Source organism: Ailuropoda melanoleuca, chromosome 2, assembly GCF_002007445.2.
Source record: "Ailuropoda melanoleuca isolate Jingjing chromosome 2, ASM200744v2, whole genome shotgun sequence".
NCBI lineage: Eukaryota > Metazoa > Chordata > Mammalia > Carnivora > Ursidae > Ailuropoda > Ailuropoda melanoleuca.
In genome coordinates this window covers 192,580,810-192,607,766 of record NC_048219.1, presented here as the reverse complement: position 1 = coordinate 192,607,766, position 26,957 = coordinate 192,580,810, and the positions used below count along the sequence as shown (strand labels likewise).

The following is a 26,957-nucleotide window of genomic DNA, read 5'->3' as shown; positions in this document are numbered from 1 at the left end:
ATCGTTCACTTCAAGGAAAGGAAAATTACCTTTTTAATTTCTGGGTGAATTTTTAAGTTGTACAAATAGCACATAGATATTTTCTCAGTAAAAACCCCTCCAGCATACAGTCTGGTTAAGCCTCAAGTCCCCCTTGGCCGCCCCTTCTCCCTTGTCCCATCACCCCAGTGTTGTGACCAGAGTACGCTTTGGGTTTAAATCCTTCTGGTCTGATTTCCACACATGTATCATCGTTTATAGATTGTTCTGCCATTTGCTTTTTTCCGCCCAACAGTATCCCTTGGGGAATCTGTCCACATCAGTGTGCCCGCCTTAGAATAGAATTCTGCAGCTTACTTTAACCAACTCAACCAACTCTATGTTTGGGTGGTTTCCAGTGTTTTTTGTTTATAGAGATAAAGCCACAATAAGCAATAAATGTCTCTGTCCCTAAGACAGTTGCCTACATAAAGAACTGCTTGCTTGAAGGATGTGTGCATTTAGCAGTCATCGCAGGTGGACAAAGCGCCTTTCAGAAAACCCATTTTTCCCCCATTGCCAGCAACAGAGCAGAGCGGTGAACCTATGTGAGTCCCTGACCCCAAAACCCAACCCAAGCCCTAACTTTACCAACCAACTTTTTGCCCATCTGATAGGCAAGAGATTTCCCCGCTATGAATGTCATTTTCCAGTTACTAATGAGGTGAGGTTGAACTTTTCAATATACATATATTTTTGCTATATATATATATACATATATATATATATATATATATTGGTCATTCCCATTCCTCTTCAGTAAGACAGCCTTTTTTATAACCTCTCATTTTAAAACTTGAGTTGTTTTCCTTATTTGGAGGAGGTTTTTTGTTGTTGTTAACATATTAATCTTTTGTCCCTTATATCTGTTGCAAGTACTTTCCGTGGAGAAAAGATCACATTTTCACATTGCTTTTAACTTTTGCTGGTGACACCTTTCAAAACACAGACCTTTGCTTAGTGGATGACTCGGCCTTGGCTCCTACCAGACTGTGAGCTGGTGGGGCCGGTGGGCAGGGAGCACCTTTACCCTGTTCTTTTTGGGGCAAGAGGTAGGATCAAGCATTTAGGCACCTCACGTTCTTCTAATAGTTTCCAGTGAGCAATGATTTTAAAAAAAGGCCCTGCCTTGCTTCCTATTCAGCACTAACTAGTTCTGCTGATGGTGCGGAATTTGAAATCATTCCTTAAATCAGAATCAGGCAGCGGGGAAATGCCTTACTGGAGGAACAGAGTCCTGAGGCTCCCCCCCCCACCCCATCCCATGCTCTGGTGGTCTACCCAACTCAGGGCAGGAGTGGGTGGGGGGCTCCCTTCTGAGCCCTCGGGACTCCCGCTACCTTATCTCCCCCGCCTCACCCCCACCCCGGTTGATCAATCTCGCCTTTTCAACCCCAAAGCCTTTACCTGAGGCCGTGGACGGAGGCCAGGGGAGAGCTGCTGGTCAAACAACCTTTGCAGAGACTCCAGGGAGGGGAGGGTCCGGAGGACTTCGCTGGGAGCAGGGGACAAGGTGAAGGTCAAGGATTAGTGAGGACCCGGATGAGGCATCGCAGGCTTCAGCTGGAAGCACGGTCACACCCGATCTGGTAAAGGCAGAGATCCTCCCCAGAAGGACAAGCCCGGGCAAAGATCCAGGCCTGCCAATGCTGGCCCACCCCCCACCCCTCAAGACCCCCACTTCTTCCCGTCCCCCACCCCCGACCGAAGTGGAGTCGTGATGCGTAGACCTGATTTGCCTCTGGTTAGCCAGACTCGTAGCCTGCAGATAATTAGAATCTAGAATCCCGAAACTACTTTGAAATCACTGAGTAAGCCACGGTTCCCAACCTTTAGTGTTTATAAGAATTGCAAACACACCGGAGTGTTAAAAATGCAAATTTCTGGGCCCCAACCAGATTTGGTCTGGAATCTGCATTTTAAATGCGTGCCCCAGGGGCTTCCTGTGCTGGCGGTCAGAGCATTCTGGTTCAAATCCCCTCCTTGCCGCTGAGGTGGACGCCTGGAGAGATTTTTCAAAGTCTAATTCATCCACAACTCCTACCCCAGAGCTTTACCCATGCTTTGTTCCCTCCTGTCTTTCTCTATTGCTTTCACATTGTTGTAAGCACAGCGGCAGACACTTCTGAGTTCTTTTCATTTATTATTTCACCCAAAACTTCATGTCTTTACCTGTTTAACATTCTAATGGTTTCAAAATAGTCTATTGAGAAAATGAACTGCCAGATATTTGGGTTATTTTGAGATCTTGGTGATTACAAATAAGGGCTGCTCTGAGCAGATTGTTCCTATTACTTTCTTATTTCCAATTACAGTTTTATGATAAGCAGAGATTACGGCTCCATCAATATTGCCGAGCCTTTGAGTGACGGTGCCCATCACGGCCTCAGGCACTGTTGGACCCAGCTCATTCGCGGTTTGTCTGCTTTCTATCCGCGATCTTTTCTTCTCTCTTTTTGCGGGGATAACATTGCATTTCAATATTGATACATCGATTGAATGTCTTTAATTTACTGTCATTAAATATTTTTCTGCATGGTTGCTTTCTACTGTATTTCTCTTTGTTGGAAACTGTTAGAATTTTTAGGCATCGGTATAAACTCGTCACACACTGCTTTCCTTTTTATTTAATCTAGATGTTGTAAGGATTTTTTTTCCATTCTGTTACTGTCATCCTAGGCGGGCTGGATTTCATTGTAAAGCACCTTACCATTTTTTGTTGTTCTATTTTTCATCTTTTCCTTGGTAATTCTTTGCTTACGTTAGTTAAAAATTTAACATCAGTATTTACTAGGCAATTTTTTGCTTTTAAGTTGGTTTCTCATGTGCTTTTTTTAGAGTTATATATGGGTTTTTCCTGTTGATATGATACATTCTTAATTCCTCATCTAGAATTTTTTTTTTAATATGTGGTGGAATTAAGTTCATCTTTCTCTGTATTGCTATCCAGTCTCACTCAACAGCACCTGCTCTTTTTTCCATCGTTCCCTTGGGCTAGTCCATTGCATGAGCTCTTCTTGAATATGGTCGAATTTGTTTCCAGGATCCATAGCATTCATTTAACTAAAAATCCAGAGCTCCCAGCGTGCACCAGGCAATGTCATGATCTCAGATTTACAATGTCTCACAGTTTCTGGGGATGGTGTTGTAGCCTCCTGGCTTTGAAGGGGGTCACACGTGGCTCTCCTCTGGGGACCAAGGATGGGGTGGAGGGAGCTGACTTGCAGGGCAGGGAGAGTGCGGGGCAGACTGGGTTCTGGGTTTCCCCATCCCCTCCTCCAGAGCTCCAGCATCTGTTCATCCCCATTGTCAGAAAAGAATTCTGGTTAAAAAAAAAAAAGAAATTCCTAGGCACTCATTCAGAACATGCTTTAACATCAAATAGATCTCCCTCACAGTTCTCCTTTTTCAAAATATTATCCTAAAAACACAAATACATATACACAAGCTGAATCCTTAGGGTTTTCTAAGAAGGATGCTAGCTTTTCTTGCATTTTTAAACTTTATAAAATTTTGAGAAACCTGACTGGCTCCCGGATGTGTCTGGACGTGTTGGTTAGGGTCAGAATGACCAATGACACATTGTGACTTCAGCTGGAAGGCTTAAGGAGGACTGGCTTTGTCATACAGAAAGGATTTGTCTGGGGACATAGAAACCATTGGCAGGGTCCACCAGCTCAAGGGAACCCAGGGGGCCAAGACTGAGAGGACTGCGGTCCTAGGGTAGGTCATACCACAGAGACAGCTCATTAGGGGTTCAGAGCCCCTGTCCAAGCCCTCCCAGAGGGAGCACCACCGCTGCCCTGTTCTCAGCAAGTTAGTTCATTTCCCCAAGATTCTCATTCAGTATTCAGCCAGCACATGCTGCGTTGCCCAACCCAGAACTCCAGGCTCAGAAGGAATGCTCTGATGTGATGTTGTTTTCCTAACTTTTGCTTTCTCTATTCTTTGCTTCCATTTCTCTTCTTCCTTTGGCAAAAAATTCCCACACAGCACGAAATCAGGTGATAAAAGGCATCTCTTTTTCCTTTGTTAAAATGTTTAATGGAATGATTGTATTGTTTCCCTGGCAGCCGTAACTGGTTTTACATGGACACCTATTGCATTGGTAAGGGGGTACCCTTCTATCCTTTTTTTTTTTTTAGGCTTTTTTAAAAATTAGAAATGACTTTTTTTGTGGGGCGCCTGGGTGGCTCAGTCAGTTAAGCATCTGGATCCCGCCTCAGGTCATGATCTCAGGGTCCTGGGATTGAGCCCCAGTCAGGCTCTGCGCTCAGTGGGGAATCTGCTTGAGATTCTCTCTCTCCCTCTGCCCCTCCCTTCCTTCTCTAAAAAAAAAGAAAGAAAGAAAGAAAGAAATGACTTTTTTTTAATCACACTTCCGTTAGGACGCCTATGCAAATGATTCTTTCATCTTTTAATCTACTAAATTATGGTGTTTTCTCTGTGTTGACTCTTCTTTGAAGTGAGTTCTTAGATAAAGCCTCCGTTTTTCTTTCTTTCTCTCTCTTTTCTTTCTTTCTCTTTCTTTCTCTCTCTCTTTTCTTTCTTTCTTCTTTCTTTTTCTTTCCTTTCCTTTCTTTTCTTTCTTTTCTTTTCTTTTCTTTTCTTNCTTTCTTTCTTTCTTTCTTTCCTTCCTTAGTAGGCTCCACGCCCAGAGCGGAGCCCAACAGGACCCTGAGATCAAGACTTGAGCTAAGATCCAGAGTCACCCACTTATGGGGCACCTGGGTGGCTCAGTGGGTTAACCGTCTGCCATTGGCTCAGGTCCTGATCCTGGGGTCTTGGGATTGAGCTCCTTGCTCGGCAGGGATCCCGCTTCTCCCTCTCCCTCTGCTTCTCTCTTCCTCTGCCTGCTGCTCCCTTTGCTTGTGCTTTCTCTCTCTCTGTCAAATAAATAAATAAAACCTTTAAAAAAAAAAAAAGTCAGACACTTAACTGAGCCAACCAGGTGCCCCAAGACTCCATTTTTCATATTACTAAATTATATTTACTAAAACATTTGTGAAATATTAAACATTGATATTAATAAATGAAACTGGATGCAGTTTTACTTCAGGCTATTATCTTGATTAGGTTTTTGTATTTGAATCCTATTTTTCTTGACGATTAAATTAGGTGATTTTTGTCATTCAGGAATAATTTCTAGATGACGGTCATTATTTGTTTCTTGAAACTTCAAAGGAGGGCCCTCATGGTAATTTTTCTATAGTATGTAAAACATCTGTTCCATTTGAGTATAATTTGAAGATTTGTAGCCATATCATTTGTGCACTGTGTCTCTGATTTGCAAGTCTTTAATGCAGATGATTAAATCTCTTACATTCTAATATTTAAAATTGTAGGGGTGCTTGAGTGGCTCAGTCCGTTAAGCAGCACCGACTCTTGGGTTGTCATCTAGGGTGGTGAGAATAAGCCCCGCCTCGGGGCTCCCGGCTCAGGGTGGAATCTGCTTCCCCTCCCCCTCTCCTTCTGCCCCTCCTCCTCCTGCTCCTGCACGCTCTAAAATAAATCAATAAATCTTTTTAAAAAATAAAATAAAATAAAATTGTGACTTTTTCCCTAATTTATTTCTGATTTTGTTTTTACCATTTCCCCCTGCTCTCTTCCTTGCCAGTTGTTGTTATTGTTTATTTGCTCAACAGAGATTTCTTCAAGACTGTTTTGTTCGCTGCTCTATCTCCAGCCCCTGGAATAGCACCAGGTGGCACAAATCCCACACTGGTTCGACCTCCGTGCATGAATATTGAGTAAACAAAATATTTCAGGTACTTTGCTGGGTGTGGGAAGTATCAAGGAGATTAGGACATGACCCATGATACCTTCAAGAGACTCACAGTCTGGATTCAGTTTGTGTGTTTGACTCATTATTGTATTCCCTTTTCCATAATGGAGCATTTCAAGCTATGGCTTTTCCTCCAAATAGTGCTTTGGCAGCATCACACAGCCTTCTGACTGAGTGGTTTGATTACTCCACCCCCCCACCCCCACCCCACGTAGGCTCTCCTTGTGTCAGTTCCTTCTTTAATTCAGCTGTGATTTAGGAGGCCATCTAAAAGCGTCCAGGTGGTTGGGTGGTTGTGGTTAGTTTTCTTATTTATTTCTATTTTCGTCACACTGCATTCTGGGATCACAGAAATGAACACTTTCGCTTTGGGTGTATCCATATCCAGCTGCTCAGGAAGCTGCTGGGTTCTTCTTTTTAAGATCACAGCACTCTAGTAAGATTTCAGGGGAAAAAAATTCTTGGATCCTTATTTCAAGTAAACCCATGAATGTGATTAGAACATTTGCACAATTCTTTCTAAATCTGCAAAGACTCCCTGTGCTCTTGAGTGACATCTAGGTCAGTTAATCCCAGGTCTGTGGTCTTCTCCTTGGAGATACCTACTTTGGAATTTATATCATCAGGCCCTGTGAATAATATTAAATATTGTAATTTTAAAAGAAATGGTGCTGCTGTAATTCTTTACTTTCTGAAGTCACCTTCCCCTGTGTTTTAGGAACTTTGTAAGAAGAGATTTAGATGCTGCTCTTTGGTTATTCTGCTAACTGGACCTTCATGAGGCTGCTCCATACGTGGATTTAGGTCCTTTACAAGTCTGGGGAAAATGTTTTCTTTTCTATATTTCCCATCAATTACGCATCATTTTTTTCCTGCTTCTTTGAGAGCCCACCTACCAGATCTTAGTTGAATCTCAATGCCCTCTTTCCAAAAACTATCCATTTTTTATCACACGCTCTTCACCCATGCTTAGTTAGCTCTCCTGTGGTTTCCACATATACTTCCCTGACATTCTGCTCTGTTTTGTGATTTAATTTTCAGATTTGATTTGAAAATACAGGTTTATTTTTATGGCCTCCAATGAAGCAGTTATAAGGCTGGTGACGTATTTTTGTTTCGGGTTTATTTGTCTATTAAAATCTTAACCGCTGGGTGCCTGGGTGGCTTAGTCGGTTAGGCCAGTTAAGCGTCTGACTTTTGGTTTTGGCTCAGGGTCATGAGATCAAGCCCTGAATCACCTCCGTGCTGGGTGTGGAGCCTGCTTGGGATTCTCTCTCTCCCTCTGCCCCCCACCCCTGTCGCATGCAACAGCGCTCTTTGTCAGGAAAAAAAAAATCTTAACCCCGCTCTCATTAACAGATAAAATACCCTCTTCCACACTTGGACATTTTACTTTAAAATTCTGCTTGGGGTTCTTCTCATTTCTCCATTTCAAGGGTTACCATATTTATCCAGACTCTGGTGACTTTGTTCTCTATTCTTTCTTCTCCTGAAAAGTTTCTGTCTGATTCTAGAGAATCTAACTTGGGACTCCAAATCTTCCTTGAGCCTTTGTGCCGTGGACATTCAGACACACATGCTTGGCAGGACATTTTGCAGGGGAGGCTCCTGCACAGTTTCTCACTCCTCGGTTCTCTGTGATCTCCCCACTTAAGAATGTTCTTGTCAGGCCAGGCAGTCTGAGTGGATGGACACAGTCACCTCTTCCAGCTCCTCCTCCTGCACCCCACATAGAAACGTCCAGCCTGGGCCCCCTTCTCCTTTCACTCTCCCCCTGCGGTGAACTCACCCCACTTGTCTCTTGGCTTGGAGTGTCAACTGCAGGCTGATGAGTCCCAAATGGAGACCCAGCTCTGAGGTCTCCGGGGCTCGAAAGTTCTAGCATAACTTCGCGGTTGGTGGTTCAGCTGGTGGGATGCCTGATAGCTCAGAGGAAGACCTCCCCATAGCTCCATGCCCTGCTCCTCAACTTCCACTTTTTCAGGAACTGGCATCATCATCCATTCAGCTGCTCCCACCAAAAACCCAGGAGTCACCCTCTATTCCTCTTCCCCAGTTCCTGCACCCAAACAGGCAGCAAGTGTGCCTTCTCCACCATCCACATATACCCCACGTCACACCACTCTCAGCGCCTGCATGCCCCCATGTCCTTGGGTCATCACATTTAACTGAGATCAGCCATTCCCATGTGCCAGGCATCGTCCCCAAACCTGGCGCTCAGCAGGAAGCAGAACAGACAGATCCCTGACTTCCCTGCTCATAAGCTGCCCACACATCACAACCCCCAAGCTCGGAACTGCTCTCCCACTTTGGGTCACCACTGCCAGAACTCGGATCGTGGCAGGACCCTCTAAACTCTCTACAGTCTTGTGAGGTACACATGCTGTGGCTCCTGCCTGACATTGCCAGATAGAACACGGGACACCCAGTTGAATTTAAATTTCAGAGAAATGATGGATAATCTACTAGTATAAATATATCCCAGTATTGTATGGTTTATACTTATCCTAAAAAAGTATTTGGGATTTATCTAAAATTCAGACTGAACTAAAATTCATCCTGGGTCTGGCCCACCCTATGGCTGCCTCTCCCGAGCTCTGCTCCTAACACTTTCCTTCCCTCATTATGCTCCAGCCACACACTTTCTGTTCCCTGCAGGCTGACCTCATTCCTGCTTCAGGATCTTTCTTCTTGACATGTGTCTGCTAAAGTGCTAGATGGCTAGCTCTCCCTTATCACCACAGTCCCAGCTCCATCGCCACATCAGAGATGCCTCCTTAACCCACAGAGGACACCGGGACCCTCCCACCCCATGTCTCTGTCACTTTTGCCTGTCTTATTTTCTCATAATGCTTATTAAAATTATCTTTATTTACAGACTTAATCTACTATGGTGCCCTTCACTAAGACATCCGCTCCGACAAGGTCTAAAAGAGCAGAAACCTTGTGCATTGTGTTCCTGACTGCATTCAGTACCCAGAACAGAGTTCAGAGGAGGCCCTCCATACATATTTGTTAAGTAAATAACTGAATGAGTGAATGAGTGAGTGAATGAATGAATGAATGAACTGAACCCCTGTTCCAAAAAAAGCAGTTTGAAAACGACAAGTTCGTAGTTAGGGATTGGGAAACATAACTGTTTCTATGTAAGATTTTCTAAAATTCCAGCCCCCAGTTAACCAAGTCTCTAAGCCTGGCTATGCTTTTGCCTCTGAGGGTGAGGACAGACAGGTGTGCAGGGGACATTACCGTGTCCCTAATTCTAGCTAGAAGGTAACTACCCCATAAATAAAGATGAGCTGCAAGCCAAAAGAAGCTTTTCCAAGAGCACGGAGAGGTAGGCACGTGGGCGAATCTGCTGTGTCCATAAAGTAAGGTGACCCAGATCCAGGAAAGTGCAGGTCGGTGGGGGGAGAAGCAGCCAGTGACTGGGGGAGGCCAGTGGAGAGACTGAGAGGGGTATTTCCTCCTAGACAAGGAAGCAGCAAAGAACAGGACCTCCACTGGAACACAAATGGCTTGTTACCAGTCTTCATGAAACCGTGTCTCTAATTTTTTTTTTATTTTCTTTTTTCTTTTTTTAAATTTTGTTTGTCACAGACGGAGAGCACAAGCAGGGGAAGCTGCAGCCAGAGGCAGAAGCAGGCTCCCCGACGAGCAGGGAGCCCAATGCAGGACCCAATCCCAGGACCCTGGAATCATGACCTGAGCCAAAGGCAGACACTCAACCGACTGAGCCACCCAAGCGTCCCTGAAACCATGTCTCTTAAAAAGAAAGTGCCGTGTGTACGTGTTTTCCCTAGTGATACATGATTTATAACAACAGCATCAAATGGAAAAATATCTCTCCATGGAAATCTCTAAAAATGATGGCTCTGGGTCCAATTGGCTGAAACTGCATGAGTTGAAAGCCAATTCATTGAAATGGGACCTGACTGGCCAATTTGATGACTGCTCCATTTGTCAAGGAAATTATTTGTTAAATTTACCAAATGTACTGATTGTGCTTTTAAGAGCCTTTACGAGGGAAGTTCAATTTGATGACTGATGATGAAAGATTCCTTTTTGCATACTAACTAAGCCAAGATGGATACGGCCCCAGAGAAATTGACAAGAGAGTTCTGAAACGGCTCTATGTTTATAATATACGAAATGGTATATAGTCCAAGAAAGCCTCACCCACAGAAAATGCTATTTTTCCAACCAAAATGTTGACCTTTCATTTATGATGGGATTCTTCTGGCTCCTTAGGATTTCTCTCAGATGCTTCTGGAATGGTGTTTTCTGTTTTTCCAAGCATTTAAAGTAGACTGTTGTCAATTCTTCAGGTAGCACTGTGGCCTTAATTTTGCCCTAACAACTAAAATGTAATTAAACTTGAAATTAATTTTAGCATTAAGTTAAAACATAAAATCCTAAAAATCTAAAAGAAATCAGAATTTTTACCAATTGGCCTTTCAGTGAATTCGGTATCAGAAAACGAAAGTTTTGGTGAATTGGCTTTAACAAACTGCCATCATTGGCAGGCAAGCCCTGGGCCATCGGCCACCCTGCAGAAAATAGGCTGAGCTGAATTTGTTTCCTCTTGGAGCCCTTATGTGCTTGTCCAATGCGCAAGCTGCAACAAGAAGGCCGACTAGCTACAGAAGTCCTACCGCTAGATCCTGAGCAAGTGGGAAAGGGCCAGCAGTGTCCTCCCACTCACCCCTTCCCACAGCAACTGGCCTCAAATTCACTTTTGTTTTTAAAAAACAAAAGCCCAGTTCGAATACCATGAAAACAAAACCTTGAAACGACCACAAAGATTTCTAAACCCTGCCAACTGCCCAATTATTCTGAGTACAGCAGAGGTATCTGGAGAGCCAGGAGGAGGGCAGGGGTCACACTAATGAGCTGCTCCTCTCGCTGGGGACTGCCCCCGTGCCCCCAGGGGCTGCCCGAGCCACAGAGCCATTACCCATAGAGCTCCTTGCAGAGAAGTATGGTCAGTTTCTTCAGATGAGGGAGGCTGCTGGAGCCAGTCTTCACAAAGTCAGAATCCAGGGCGAGCTGAGTGCTTAAATAATCTTGGATGGCTTTAAGATGCTCTTCTGGAAGCCTGAAAATAACAGAAAGAGAAACAGGCTTCTTCTCTTCCTTTGGCCACAAACACCAACTGGAAAAGAAGAAATCTTCATTGTTAGAGTCTCCGGCCGAGACACTGTCCCTCAGGAGAACATGTGTGCACTCCTGGATGGTGCCCCTGGTCTTACTACTGATAGCTAGAGAAGCATGTCTGAGCTAGACTAAAGGATGGGGGAGGGAGGATGCCTCTTAACCCACCCATAAAGGCTTGTTCCCAAGCCCATACTTGGAAGGAAGGGATACGGCTGGAAATGCTTATCCTTTACAAAGGAGACAAAACAACTTGAGAAGCGGTCAGCGGACTTGTTTCCCTACCTCATTTCCTTCTAAAGACAGCATCAGGGGCTGAGGCATGCTCGGTGAAGAGATGGCAAATGGCTCTAGCTCACGTACCAACTCCAAAATCTAGCTCTGTGCTGAGGACGTTCCGAGCTGTCTTGGGGTCCATGGGGAAGTCTGTGTGGTAAGCGATGGGCTCGACTATGGTAGTGGGCCCAGGTGCCCTGCTTTGGCCCTCCGGGGTCTGGCCCAGCCCCTTCAGCTGCCCAGGGTGGGCGAGGCACACACAGGCCGGGCGAGCTCAGTGCGCAATGGCCCCTCGGAAACAGAGCCCTGGCTGGATTGCACCAGGGCTGTCACAGAGGTCTGATGGTCCCTCTACATTCTCTTGCCCATCACCATTTTTGGCCCGGGTAACCTGTGAGTCTTTGTTTCTACAGTGATTAAAATCAGAGTCACAGCAAGTATTTCCAGGGCATAACCCTGCACTCACTCTGCTAAGCACTTCAGGCCCATTTCCCCTTTGGTCCCCAAACCGTTAGGACACAGCTGTGATGATCCTTCCTATTATACAAATGAGCAAACTGAGCCAGAAGGTTGTTGACTTACCTGGCTGAAAAAATTATTGCAAGCTTTAAAAATCTTTGTTCCAGCCTCAACGTATGATCAAGCTGGAGGGCAAAGGTTTTTTTCCTGCAGGATCTTTGAAAGCATGAAAAGCTCCTGCTCTTGAGACTAGAAGGGCCATTGGCCATTTTGACTTCTTTAGATTGAAAACGATTTACATGCCCGTCGTCCTAACACTGAACGTTCATCTACACTCATTCTGGGTCTGTCTTGACATCCTAAAAATCCAGTTTCTGCCCAAGTCTGTTTCTAGAAAGGACATAATCGCTCCCATAGTATTAGCATAGATATTTTAATGGTTCTAATGATTATTGACTCATAACTCTTGAGACCACGAGAGCTTGTTATACGAATCTATCTTTGTTAAGATGTTCGTTGTAGGAGAGTGTTAACATAAAGATGTGACCTCTGTTCAACAGAGAAGCTTGATTTCCTTCAGCGCTCTTGTAATAACTATTAACCACGGCCTAACTGATTAGATCTAATCAACTTGCACAAAAGACTGGGCAGGTTGTCTTATAATTAAGAATAATCTAGGGGCCCCTGGGTGGCTCAGTCGCTTAAGTGTCTGCCTTCAGCTTAGGTCATGATCCCAGGGTCCTGGGATCGAGTCCCCCCACCCCCACAAGATCCCTGCTCAGACTGGAGTTGGCTTCTCCCTCTGCCCCTCCCCCCACTTGTGTTTTCTCTCTCTCCTCTCTCTTAAATAAATAAAATATTTTTTTTTAAAAAAAGAATAATTGAAAGGCAGTCCTTCATGTAAAAAGCTATGTTACACGCAAAATGATGGACTTTCAAACACAAGGCAGAATCTCGGTTCGTCGGGACCCAGAAGAGCACTGAGGACGAGCACTGTGTCACCGCTTCCCTTATGCCACCAGCACTGTGTCACCGCTTCCCTTATGTCGCCACCGTGCTCCATTTACTCATCCCCAGCTCCAAGCAGAGGTTTTAGGAGGGTTCCACGGCGTATGTGAACTGAGAAGCCAAACCGAGAGAGCACACAAGCCCCCAGGCGCCCCCCGCCCCTCTCGCGAGGCTGCACAGAACTTGGCTGCATACGTCGGTCCTGCCCCACTGGGGCCCGGAGGCCCAAGAGAACACCTGTTCCTAGAGAGGAGGGACTGAGGAGGAGATGCCGGGGAGTCGGGAGGAGTGGGCAGTTGGTGGCATCTGTTTGAGCATCCTTGCTTATTTCCCCAAGGAGCTCACTCCATCTAGTATCTACCCCTGGAGAGAGATGGAAACTCGAGGAAACTGAACAATGGGAATAGTTTGATAAGTATTTGTTATTTACACATGTCCATGGGGTAGTCATGGTAACACACTGATGCATTCCAAATACTGGATGCTTAGCTATTTGATAAAGAACCCAAGTAATGCAAGGAGTGTGCATAGCATATAACCTGGTGGGCCTAGGGAAGAATCAAAGTATATTCAAAGTGCAATTATAAAAACACCAGGTATCTTAGCAACCGGGAGGCTTGTGTGTACCTTCAGGCATTTCCTTTGTATTTCGCCAAATTGGATGGTAGGAGAGAAGCCCTCAAACTGATCCTTCGAGCTGGAGACATTGCATTAGCCCTGCCGGTAGGATATTCTTTGGGGGGGGCTTTTTCTCACACAAAGAAACAAAAAAAAAATCTTTTTAGATTTTTAATGCACGGAAGTCACTGGGTACTAACATCTGGTGGGTGCCCACTCTATGCCAGGCCACGTGCTGGGCACTGGGACGCAGTTCCCGCTCACCGCGCTTCCTTCCGGTTGAGGCCGTCCCCCTGGCCTGTCTGGTAGTCGGGGCCTGTGGTTTGCAAGACAACTAACACCCCTCCTGGAGGCTACTCCCACTGGCCACCATCCAGCCAGGGAAGTGTTGGGCCTGCTCAGAGAGACACAGGAGTACAGCAAAGGTGCTGGACCTCACGCGCAGGACCAGCAGGAGCCAGGGTGGGCCCACCTGTGGGACGCGATCCTGAGAGCTCGGGATCAGAGTGAGGAGAACCTAAGTAGTAGAATGACTGCATCTCGCACGAAGAAAGGAGCGCCGTGCGGTGTAGACCACAGTCGATACCACATGCAGAAATACCACGCTGGCCTATTTACTGGTGACAGGAAGGTGCCCCCCGCCCCGGCGGAGGGCCAGAGTAGGAAAGAGCCAAGTGGCAGGTCCAGGCTGCAGTGTAGGCAGCTCCTGGCCTTGGGCCATCTGCCTCAGTAGACCCCACGGCTGCAGAGATCTCCGTGATGGGTTCACAGCAAGCCCCAGGAAGGGGATCCCAGCGGAGGCCCCTATGTCCTGGAGCAGGGCCACCTCTGCAGCGGCGAACTCCACGTCATTCCATCACCAGCTCCTGCCAGGCAGCCGGGCCCGGTGAGACAGAGCAGCTGAGCCGGCCACCCCTGCCCGGGCAGCAGAGGGGTGACCTGGGCTTCCTCAGACCTGCCTTTGGGAGGCAGGGCGGTGGGGGTGGGGGGGGCGGGCCTGGAGAGCAAGCTGTCCCTGAGTGAGCACAGAGGGGGCTGCCCGGGTGTAGTGGCGCTGACGGCTGGCTGCTGAGAGGCCCGCCAGGCAGGGACTCACCCACTAGTGTCCATGCTCTGCAGTCGCTGAAACAATGTTTCCGAAAGGCTTGGCCTGCTGACCTCGGTGGCTCTCAGATTCTCGCTCGAGAGAGGGACCTCCTTGGCCTCACATGGCCCGGCAGATAAAGGGATGTTTCTCGGTGGCAGCTCGGGTGGAGACAGGACACCTTCTACCCAAGAGAAGAGCAGAAATGTCATGTGGTCTAAGCGCTAGCTTCTCTCAGAATCACCCACCTAGAGAGGGCTCCCTCGTGTAGTAACCCCTCCCCGATCTGCGAGGTCCATTCAGGCCACTGTGCCTGCACTGTCCTTCTGTCTCCACTCCTTGACTAGATGGGGGAGCCTACTGATGGCAGGAACCTGGTCCTAGAGGTCTTTGGCCCTGGGATACTGTTTGTCCCATGCAGGTGCTCAGCAAACACCTGCCAGCTGGGCTGTTGGCCTTGGACAGGTGGGGCCAGCAGCCCCAGAAGGATGGCCAGCTTTGAGAGCTGAGGCTGGGGCCCTGGATGGGGCAGAGGCCCAGTTCCAGGACAGGGGGAGCAAGCATTCAGGCCCAGGCCACACTTCTCCTCCTGCTCCCACCCTGGCCTTCTTTTCCTCTGCATTCCCTCCAGCCTCTGCTGTTCCTTCTCTCCCTGCCAGACCCTAGAAGACAAATAAAAGAAAGTGAGGGGCCCCCTTCACACAGAGAACTGAAATATAAAACAAACAACTTGAATTTGGCCTGGGAGAAGGGACTACTGCTCATTTGCCTTTAGGAGAACGTTTGTCCTGCACACACCACAAATCAGCAGGGTGCAGAGCCTCTCGGGTCCACGACCTCCTACCCCAGCCTCCTCCCACACCAAACGGCCACTCCAGGGCCCCTGCCACAGAGCCACGTGGGGATGTTCTCTTTAGACGACAAGCTCTTCTCATCCTCCCCTGGCCTGAGGTTCTTACGATGGTATGAGTGTGTTTTGAGCCCTGTGGGGACTGGCAGCACCTTGAGAAGACCTGAGCCAAATCAGACCCCTTGGACCAAGGGGGTGGGGGTGGCGGTCACACTGCTCAGGTTCAAGCCAACAACTGTGCCTCCTTTGGGGAAGTGAAGCCAGCAGTCACAAGACTGGGTTTCTCTTCCCGGCCGTTACGGACGGTGCTGGGGTCTTTCTCCAGATGGCCATGCGGAAAGGCAGAACAGCCAGGCCAGCAGGTGTGAGGGAGGGGAGGACAGCAACGTGTGAAGGGAATCTGCAGGACGGCTCCTCAGCATCAAGGCCAAGGCTCGGGCATCTGGGGACAGCTGGGGGGCCACATGGCCATGGCTGAGCCAGTGAGTGACCTGGGCTCACATGGGCACACGTCAGCTCTGGCTATTTCTGATGAGGGGTGAGAAGGGGCATGGGCTGCCTAGGTCCCTCTCGGCCTCCATGGAGCTGTGGTCCTTTTGAAAACACTCTGCCTGGCCCTCACCTCCTCTGCAGAGAAGCCTTCTCCTCAATGCTCCTTCTCCACCCAGGCAGCCAATGAGCTGGGCGGCCACTCAGACTGGGTCTCCAGGAAGGTGGGAGGAAGGTGGGCCGGTGGCCCACAAGCAGGCCCAAGGGGGGGTGCACTTGGCTGGAGCAGCCCGCAGGGAAAGGCAGGCACCAGCCCAGGGATCTCAGTGTGTCTGGGGGCGACCCTGGGGGGCCCAACTGTTTCCAGGCCCTGGGACTTAGGAGGAGCCCTGACCTGGTGAGGGGCTCAATTATGTATCTCAGGTTTTCCGTTAGGAAGTGACCTTCTGGAGTGAAAAGGAGGGTGCCATCCAGGTGGGTCCAGCTCCTGTGCCCTCCTCTGCCAGACTCCTGTTTGATTGCTCCGTGGCCTCCCCCTGTTTAGAGGGGAGGCTTGACTCTCACACACTTTCCTGAGGCTTTATTTTCCTTTCAAAGATGATCTATAGAAACACCTCTCTCGCCCTTCCAGTAGGTACACGCATGTCCTCCTTCATTCTCTTTACAGCGAAATGCAGCTGATTGTTTTGATGAGGATGGGAGCTGCACTTACGAGTGTTCTTGTGTGCTAGGCTCTAGGCTCTGCATTCGGTGACGCCTATGATGGCACCCCGAGAGGTAGATATTATTTTTAGTGTCTCCTTAAGAGAAGTCTGTGATTCAGAGAGCTTAAGTAATTTACCCAAGGTCACACAGCTAAGAAGCTGGGGAGCAGGAAGTCTGACCCCAGAGCTTGCTTTCCTAACTTGTCCTTGGTCATCATGTCACCCTCTCTCCCTCTGATAATCGGACCCACCTAATCTAAAAGCACTTGTGGCAAAAAAAGCACCCCAGGACTTCTCCCCCGTAGTGCCCCCTCCTGCCTTCCCTTTAGTTCGCTCGTACCTGTCTCCTCCTCTGGCTCATCGCCTGCATCCTCCTCCTCCAGGGGCACAGGGTACTGCAGGTGGGTCACCAGACCCATGTTTTCTTTCTTGTAGAACTCGATGAGCTGGTCCAGCTTGGTGAAGAACCTCATGGGGACACCTTCGGATGCCTGAGGACAGGACCCCAAACGGAAGTACATTTCAATTGCTGGGACATCGCCTAACCACAAAGGCCATCTGTAGCGGAGACCAACGAGGCCGAGGGAGTGACCTCGATCCAGAAAAAGCCCTGGGCTCCTACGCAGTGTCTGTCTACCACACCCACACCCTCCCATCCTATAGCCAGCAGCCCCAGGCGCCAGTCTGCAAAAGGCACAAATAGGATATTTTCAAAGATTCTTTTCCTTTGTTTTTTTTTAACTTTTCTTTTCTTTTTCTTTTTATTGTTTTCAAAGATTTTTATTTATTTATTTGAGAGACAGAGAGCACGCAAGAAAGAGCACACAAGCAGGGGGAGTGGCAGAGGGAGAGGGAGAAGCAGACTCCCCACTGAGCAGGGAGCCTGATGTGGGGCTTGATCCCAGGACCCTGGAATCATGATCTTTTTTTTTTTTTTTTAAAGATTTTATTTATTTATTCGACAGAGATAGAGACAGCCAGTGAGAGAGGGAACACAAGCAGGGGGAATGGGAGAGGAAGAAGCAGGCTCATAGCAGAGGAGCCCGATGCGGGGCTCGATCCCATAACGCCGGGATCACGCCCTGAGCCGAAGGCAGACGCTTAACCGCTGTGCCACCCAGGCGCCCCTGGAATCATGATCTGAGCACAAGGCAGACGCTTAACCCACTGAGCCCCCCAGGCACCCCATTTTTAACTTTAAAATATATATATATATATTTACTTATTTATTTGAGAGAAAGAGAGAGCACAAGTTGGGGACAGAGGCAGAGGGAGAAGCAAACTCTCCCCTGAGCAGGGAGCTGGACGCTGGGCTTGATCCCAGGACCCCAAGATATTGACCTGACCCGAAGGCAGACACTTAACCAACTGAGCCTCCCAGGTGCCCTTCCGACAAGAAATTCAAGATGGGCCCTGGCAGCCAGCCCCACCTCACCGAGGCCCCGGCCACACCGAGGGGGCATTGAGCAGCAGGGCAGGATGGGAGAACTGCAAGGAGGAGACTCACTTCATCAGTGCTGTGCCCTCTAGCTCCCAGCCCAACATGCTCCAAAGTCCTGTCCATCCTCCCTGTCTGCTACTTCCCTGCTTCTCCTCGTGTTCTCTGACTCAAGGAATGGTACCATCATCTCCCCTCTGGCCTAGGCAGAAACCCAGAAGCCTCTTGGACATCTCCCCCTCTCTGAAATAGAGGGAGAAGGTGGACAGTGTGAGGCCAGTGTTCTGGATCCAGCTAAGAAGAGGTTGAGTGGGGTGGCAGCCCTAGGTGGAGGGGAAAGTTGTAGCTGGGCCCCGGGGACGAGCAGTGAGCCTGGGCAGCTAGACAGGAGAAAGGGATCAGGCTGTTGGTGGGTACGGGGATGGTCTGAAAGGACCCCCCTCCCGGGTGGGGCTTCCCTGGCCTCAGAGCGCAGCAATCCTGGTCCCGACACTAAGTGTCTGTGATTCACCGGCACTTTCATCACGACCATCTCATCAATGGCTGTCGTAGAATTTTTTCTTTATTTTATTTGTTTTTTAAAGTGATCTCTACACCCCACGTGGGGCTCAAACTCACAACCCCAAGATCAAGAGTCACATGCTCCACCGACTGAGCCAGCCAGGTACCCCAGCAGTCATGGAATTTTAAAATGAGTTGAGAAGCTGCCATCATAGGAGTTGGAAACCAGAGGTCCGACTGCTCCCCTGGTGGCTGCCAGCTACCTTCTTGCTGAAGGGGCTGGGACGATCACATGTGGGAAGGAAGGCCACCTGGCAAATAGGATGGGAGTTGGACAGTCCACCAGGTCGCTGAACACACAGGGTCTGGGCTTAGTGTGGCTGGGCCATCCTGACTTGCCCACCTCCGTGTCAGGCCACCTGTTGCTCTGGCGTGGTTAGGACTGATGTGGGAGGCTGGGGTGGTGCCTTGGTCTGGAGGTCTTCAGGGCTCCAGGGAAGTGGGACTGGGATAGCAAACAAGGCACGATGACCCAGGCAGGGACAGACCCAGACATTTGGGAACAGACCAGGACTCAGACCTGTCCCTGAGCCCCTGTTCCTGGTGGTTAACCCCAAGTTGTAGTGAGGGTGCATTTGCCTTCAATGAGAATCCACCTGACTTTCACCTTGACTCAGGGCTCTGCACTCGGCCTCTGTCTCTCCAAGTGGGTTTGTGTGTGCATATGCACTGCACAGATGTAAATCTCTAACTGAGGCTATGTATGTGTGTTTGTGTGGTTTAAGCTATTAGGTAAATGTATAGAGTTTAACAATGGTTGTTTTTTTTTAATTCTTTCCAATAAATTCCCTGTTGTCACAAAGCCCCATGTTAAACAATCTCTTTCAAGCATTATTGAACCAGAAATATCTGAGCAGCAGCAGCTAGGCCTTCTAAAAAGTAACCAGAATGGGTTCAAAACCGAAAGTGAGCAGAATAACAAAAATAATTTGACATGACGCAAGCTCGATGAACTCAATTCTGTTAAAGCAGCTGTGATAAGTGTCACCTTGTCAAAGAATTGACAGTTAATAGATGTCAAGCCACTAGGCATATGGGAAAAGGATATGAAACCATCCAAGGAAAGTCAAGGTGAAGCAGGTCATGTGTGAGTGTGGAAGACGGTTCTCAGCCAGGAATGTGTGTTTGAGGGGGCACGTTGGACGTGGGAGTTTAAGATGCACTGACGCTAAGACACACGTTCTTACACATCGCCCTGAAAAACTAAAGCATAAACCATGATACCCCATTAAGTCTGGACACATTTTATTTTAGAGATGTTAAGCGTGAAAAAACAAGTGTCTTCGAATTGATGAAATACACAGTATCTTAAGCATGCAGAGGAACAGGACACTTGAACGTGAATCTAATCCCTACAGACACAGCGAAGCAGGAGGTGGGCGGGGGGACCTCGGAGCCCGTAGCAGGTGCTGGGCGCTGTTGGCAAGACAAAGCTGCTGGACCCTGCTTGTGCTCGAACTGTTCACAGAGGCCAGGGAGTCAGGGCCTGGCAAGCCAAGGCTGCTGGCTGCCCAGGTGGTCCACGGTCCCAGGAAGGTAGACAGTGAGGGTTGAGTCCAAACCTCAAGGATGGTGGAGCAGCCTGTCTTAGGGGGATGGGGGGCAAGCCAATGAATGGCCAGCTACTGAAAGGCACTGCTTGGGGAGGGTTGCCTTCCTGCACCTCCCCCACCATTCATTAGAGGGAAGCACCAGGAAGCAATGGGGCGCTCTCCAGAAGACTGGGTCTACATGTGTAGATCCCACCTGAAGTGAAGACTCGCAGGGAGCAGCCTGTCTCAACAGGCTGCACAGACATACAGACACGGAGGAAATGGGGAAGGCAGGGTGTCAATTAGCCAAAGTTAGGGTCTCTCTGGAGGAGCTCTTCTCATCAGCATCTTGACACTAAGATTTGAAGGGGTTCACAGAGATGCCTTTAAGAACTTATGTTCAAAGCACATTCTAGAACAGAAACAGGAAGAGAAAAAGGTCAGAGTGCCCAGGATTATATAAGCTCTTGAGCTGGCCCAGGCTTGGGGTGGGGTGAGGGGGTGAGGAACGTTCAGACAGGTGGTGGGAGGTCCCACCTGGCCACCACAGAAAGGAGCAGCCCAGCTGTGGTGTCCTCATTCCTAAGCTGGACCAAGAAAGGCTCTCTGTTAGGGTAGGGTGGCCAAGAAGGCAGGGTGGGGTGGCCAGCAAGGGGGTGGGGCTGCTCAAAGGGCAGCCAGACTTGGGGGAGGCCTCACAAACCCAGCCAAGTAATGCCAGGAGTAGGCAGTTGGGTGTCGGGCTTCCAGGGGAACAGGGCCTTGACCGTGGGCCAGCAGGAACACCGAGTTCCCTTGGGGGTAGGGGCCTGGTTAAATCCACATCCACATTACTATGCACCTGGTCAGGGGTCAGCTCTGCTTAGTGCTGTACCCCCAAATGGGGCTGCAGGGCCTGACAATCAGAGGTGTTCAGCAAGAGTGACTGGATGGACTCGCTGTGGTGGGGTCAGGATGAGGGTCAGGGGAGTTGGTCAGAGAGGACTCTGTGAAGGTCTGGGTCGGGTGATGCAAAGAACAGTGTGGGGGGGTGTTGGCAGTAGGAGGACCACCGCTCCCCACCCCCAAGGGCCGCAGCCCTCAAAAGTGGTGCCTTTTCAACAACTTTCAAATGCAAAATGTTGACAAGAAGATTGTTATATGTATCAGGCAGGTCCTGGCAGGAACCAGATGTCACATTACACCAGGGGGTTTGGGGAGCATCTCACGGATGGGGTGTAGGGATACCAGTAAGAGGGGAGCAGCATTCCAGAGCTAGCAATAGGAGAGCCATCACCAGCCTGGGCACACGCACAGGGGAGCAGCAGGCTCAGGAACCCCAAGAGGGCTGTCTGGCCAGAGTTGGGGCCTTCTACGGCCGGGCAGGAGGTCCTGCACCCTCACCGCCCCCACCCTCTCCTCACCGCCTCCCACCCACCAAACCTAGCTGGAAACTAGCGCAGGGGAGTGAGGCAAGGTGGGCTCTCACGGAACACCCTCAGCGCATCGAGGCAGTGGTGACTAGGGACCACTGGAAGCAGCGGGAAGGCAGGCCTGGGTGCTCTGCCCACTAAGGCAGCGCTCACAACGGGAGGGGGACCGGCCATGCTTCCGGGGAAGGGGGGCTGCCCTCCATCCTCAACGGTTGGGGCCTCCAGACTTTGTTCCTCATTCCGCGGCCACTGCCTTCCTGAAGAGATTTATGGAGTCATTTTGAAACAGAGAAACCCTGCAGCCCCACGTTACACTTGTACCATGAACGTGAGCCCCACGGGATTAGAGACCCTCCCCGGGGTAGGGCCTGTGGACGGCTGGATTTCTGCTCTGTGGCAACTCTCCTACCATCAGGAATGAGCTCCTTCTCTCTTTAGCAGATAATCTAGAGCACATCACAGACAGCTTGATTTTGAAAAAGCAAGGAGCAGCATTTCCTCTGTTAAGTCAGCCTGTCAACTTACAATGGGTGGGCCCAGAGCCTTTCAAGACTTGTGGGATCGACGTGAATTTATGTTCATCACCAAAAGTCACAGAGAAAAAAACACGGTAGGGGTTAGTTCAGATTGTGAAACAAAAGATCTTTCTCTTCTCCTGTCTCCATTAAGATCTCCAGGTCTATGGAAAATTCTAGGTGCTTTTCCACAAAGCCCTCCCCACCGTTCTCAGCGGTGCCTGCCTTCCCACAAGTTTCTAAGTCCCAGAAGGAAAGGGACCCTGATTGGCTCTGCCTCATACAGTCCCTGAAGCCCCTTCAACGGTAGCGACTGGCCCCACCACTGTTCCAGGAGACACGCACATTGCATACAACAGGCCTCACATTCGAAAAGTTGAAGGAAATGGAGCTGTAGATGGCCAAGCCAGGCCCTGCCGGGAAGGGCCTCTTCACCCCATCGCGTGGCACCTGAGCTCACTCAGGTACCATACTGCTGGGGAGGGTCAGAGCAAGGGAAGGTGGCTGGCCGGGGGCCCCAGGGTTCAGGAAGATACCACCACCAGTGTCTTTACAACAAAGGTCAGCAGAGTGTCCGGTCTGTTGGAGGCTCAGGGCTGTGCTCTCCGAGAAATGTGGTGTTTCCAGAAATAGCTGTGACTCTCAGACACCCTCCAGAGGAAGGGCGAGCAGGGCAGGGAGGCCCGAGCGCTGGACAGGCTCAACTTTCCCAGGGGGTAACTCTAACTTCGGCACTGTCTGGGATCTAAATGGGGAACTGAAAGAGGTCTAGGCGCAGGAGGAGGCCAGCACAGGGAGCGGAGGGACAGCCCAGTGGGAGTCGGAGGGGGCAGGGCAGCCCCTCCTCAAGCTTCTGCCCGCCCGTGCTTTAAATGAACAAGTGTATGCAACCATTGTGGAAATTATACAAATGATGAAAAAGTCTTAAGTAATGGAAAAAAACCCCAAACCATGCTCATTATTCCAGCAGCAAAGCATTTCATGTAGGTTAAATGAGGAAGTCACTAGAAGGTCTGAAGCAGGGTGACCATAGCATTGGCTGCTGTGAAGAAATGGCCGGGAGGGCCTTGGGGTGGCCGGTGTCACTGTTTCCATTTTCCTATGGACGGTGGAGAGTCGTCCGAGGCCACAGAGGTGATGGTGGGGGCAGAGCTGGATTCAGCCCAGGCCTCCAAGCCCCCCAGACTGGGGCTCCCACACATCCGCTGAAGCACTGTGCCGATGGAAAAGGGTTAGGGGTAATGACCAGACCCAACACTGTGTTCTGGAACCTCACCTCCCGCCCCTAGAAGCTCTGAAGCTGCTGAGGTCCAGCACTGTTCCCTCCATTCTGACATCAGCTCAGCAGGGGCTGGATGCCCCCCGTCTTGTCCTCTGCACGCCGCGGCTGCGGCGGGGACCCGCCTCCTTCCGGGCCTGCCTCGGGCCCTCCCCTCTCCCTGCCAGCCCCTGAAATTCTTTCCTAGGCTTCCTTTCTGCCCTCGGGGTTGTTCTCAATCCTTTACCACCTTCTCCCTCCAAAACCTCTTCCATAAGAATTGCATACCCCAACTTGGGTGAAGAAGGGAGAAGGCGAGAGACCAGTTCATGGGTCTCTTGGCCTTTGGAGCCTTACAGAGTTTGGATTTTGTTCTAAGAGTGACTTGGAGCCACTAAAGACGTATGTGTGTGTGTGTGTGTGTGTGTGTGTGCAACTTGATCAGATTTGGGTTTTTGGAAATATCACTTTGGCTACTGTGTAGGGCAGGATAGAAGGAGGGGGGATGCTGGCAACCCCACTCTGGTGCTTACCCTGGGGAGGTGCAGTGGAGGGAGAGGGGCCAGGATGGAGCCAGAGCTGGACTGAACAGCCAGGGAGGGGCCAGGGAGGGGCCAGCGGCCAGGAAGGACACTCCAGATCTCTGGGTTTAGTAACTCGGTTAATGAGGGAAACAGCAGGGGACAGGCAGGCTTGGGAAGAGCTTTGGAGGCCAACTTGATATCTAAAAATCCTTCTTCAGCTATATGGCCTAGGAGGGACCCCAGGATGTATCTCCTTAAAAGCCAATCAGTCCTTCCCTCCCCTTCTCTTCTCTTCAAAACCTATTTATTGGTTTGCTTTCTTTCCCTGCTCTTCCTCTGAAGGCAATGGGGCTTTGGGGGCTGGGGCCAAGGAGGTGATCAGCTGGCAGAAGACACAGGCGGGAACTTAGAAGGAGGCCTGACCCAGGGGCCCAGGGGCAGCAGAGCAGGAGACTGGCTGCGTACAGGGAAACAGGCAAATGCTGAGAAATCAGGAGAAGTGGGAGCCAGGCTTCGCACTGTGAAAGCAGTCAGGCTAGAATGAACCGTCTGTAGCGTCATATTGGACGGGGACGTCAGGGTGCCCTCAAGGTGCCTTCACCTGTATCCAGGTAAATACTGATGCAGGTTCACACCTGCATGCGTCCCCACATGTGTCCTCACCCTGTCTGCCGGCACAGCCTGCGAGCAACAACAGAGGTCCTGGACGCCACGAGCGTACTCAGAGCTCAGGTCTCAGTTGCTAAATACCACTTAGCACTAAGAAGACCCAGGCTCCCGGGAGAGGAGGCTGATTCCGGGGCTGGGAGGGAAAGGTGTCCAGTGCCTGGAACATCTGTTGGCCCAGAAAGCAAGGAAATGCTCAGAAAATGGTAACATTTATGTGAGCACCATTCGAGCATCAAGATGAATAATTCACGGAGCAAACAGCAACCGGACGAGTCTATTCGGATGTAAACAATGAGAAGGGACCGCTCTTCCTCACGGGAGGACGACAATTAATACCTGTTGAAGGAATGACAGACAAGGTCGCTGGCTGCCTCAAGGCAATGAGGCATCAAGGCAAGCGTGGACACTGAAGACGCTGACCCCAGCAGGAAGCGGCGGAGGGGGAACAGGGTTTCTACATGTCTCAGAATGTCCCCCACCAAAATCGTCATTTTAAAGGGAAAGATGGGAACTTTACAACTTAAGAGCGATTTACCTTCCTCTGCATGGTGGATACACGTAAACACTTTTTGAGCTATACCTAATAATTAAGAAGTTTCAAAAATTAGTTTCTGCAACATAGACCATTTAATTAACATGCACACGTACACACAAGCGTACACACACAGACGAGGGGGGCTTCCAAGGCATCTTGTCTGAGAGTGTCCGGTTTTTAAAAAGTTGTATAAAAACGTTCCTGGTCTCTATGCTTCCGTCGGTTTCTGTACAAAGACTACGCGTCGGCAACAGCTTTGCTGCTCAGATAACTGTGATGACACTAACGTAGCAAGAATAGAAAGACAGCCGCGGAGGGTCACGTACCACAAGTGGATGGAGGCAGGGGCGGGGACCCTGGCAACCTCAGGGTGCCCAACAGGCAGCAGGAAGCTTCTTCAAGGGTCTCCCCTGCCACAGCCCCTCATGAGTGGGAGCTGACCAAGGAGAAAGGGACAGCGCTCAGTGCTGTCTGGGGCTCTTCAAGGATGTCTCAGAACTCTTTGTGGGACCTTGTGGAGGGACCCCTTTCTGGCAGTCAGGCTGCAGGAAGCTGGAGCTGCGATGTCTTGGAAACAGCCTGGTGTTGTGGGTTCAAGGGGCTTGGAGGGCCATGAGCTGTGAATGGCACTGGGAGGGTGGAGAGATAGCAGGTGTGGGATGTGGGCTCTCCAGGTCCAGGGGAGCGGGTCTGCTCCACCTTTCCTTGTTTTGTAACATGAACAGTCCATGTATCGGCCCCTGGGGAGATAGGTTCCAGGTGGCAAGAACACTGTTCCCTGTGATGTGTCCTGTGCCAGGGGCAGGCGAGGGGTTCCTCTGAGGAAGGGTCTCCTGGAAACTCTCTGGCTCTTACTGGGTGATGACCCCCCTCTCCAAATGGAAGAAACTGAACTGGGCCAGGTATGTTGGGTTTGCTATCTCATGTACAGTATCTAGTATCACAGGTGGGTGTCAGTGCTCCATTTTACAGCTGAGAAAACATAGTCTCGGGTGGTCAGCAACATTGTCAGAAGAGCAGCACCCGAGGGAAAGCTTCGAGACAAGACAGGGGATGGGAGGCGGTGGGTGGGGACCCACGGACTTTCTAGCTAGACAGGAGGGAGGATACCAGACACAGCGAGCTGCCAACTTGGGGTGGAACCAGGTGGTTAGAGATTCTCCGGCAGACTTCAGCCTCCAGCGGCTCCGTGGGTGGGTTGGGTAGTGTGAAACCCGGCCCGCGGGAGAAGCTCGAATCCTGGGTGGCAACAGGCCTGCCCTCCAAGCTGCAGTGGGTGGGGACGGGGGTGGAGAGGCTGGTGTTTGTTATCTGTAGGCATGGTCCTGTCTCCACTGGCCTGCCCCCTGGCAGGGTCCCCCAAATCCCATGTCTGAGGGTCTGGAAGGCATGAAACACAACACTAGGCTCGTCTGGAGACTCACATGTGCAGAAGGCAATGATGTGGCAGCTATGGGAGGAGGCAAGAAGCTCAAAGGAAGAAAAGGGGGACTGCCAAGCCTGCCCCAGCCCTCCCCACGAGCTGCAGCCAGCAGGACATCAGTGCTCCCAGCTCACACCATGCTCACGCTGTGATCATCCCCAGCTCCCCAGCAAGCACCAGGCTGCCCACTGGGTCAGGTGAGCCTGGAATGGGTTGCGGGGGGGTGCCCTGTCTTACTCCCAGACAAGAGGCTGGGATCCCCCATTTACCTTGTTCTATCCAGTCCCCACTTCCTGAAGCTAGGTTCTTTGGCTTTTCTCTTGCCTTGTTTTGGGCAGACTTCCCAGAACGACTTGGCATGGGTTCTGCTCACTGCCAGTCTGTACTTACTTCTAAATCCACATCCCTCCCCAATGGGCCAGACATCTCCATTTCTCAACCCATGCCCCTTCCGGGGGCTTGTAACCCTCCACCTGTCCAGGTCCCCCCCCAACCCCCCGCCCCCGTCCTGCTCCTGTGGCTCCTCCCAGATTGCCCCACACCCCCGCCCACTGAGCCAGTGGTCCTGCCTCCTGCACTCTCCTGCCGGGGAAAACTCAGATGCCAGGTCAACCGCAAGCCCAGGCGTTCTGCTTTATCATTTGT

General features: G+C 50.1%; 1 protein-coding gene across 1 annotated transcript in view; it reads right to left on the bottom strand.

Moving 5' to 3' along the window:
• The window catches only part of INPP5D (inositol polyphosphate-5-phosphatase D), a 114,663-nt gene that overhangs the window by 49,612 nt on the left and 38,094 nt on the right, over positions 1-26,957 (bottom strand). The window contains exons 3-6 of the mRNA XM_034655413.1: positions 16,786-16,936; positions 14,415-14,586; positions 10,761-10,901; positions 1,426-1,513 (exon numbers count right to left, since the gene is read on the bottom strand). Coding sequence (XP_034511304.1) covers positions 1,426-1,513; positions 10,761-10,901; positions 14,415-14,586; positions 16,786-16,936 — 552 coding nt within the window. The remainder of the gene's footprint in view (positions 1-1,425; positions 1,514-10,760; positions 10,902-14,414; positions 14,587-16,785; positions 16,937-26,957) is intronic.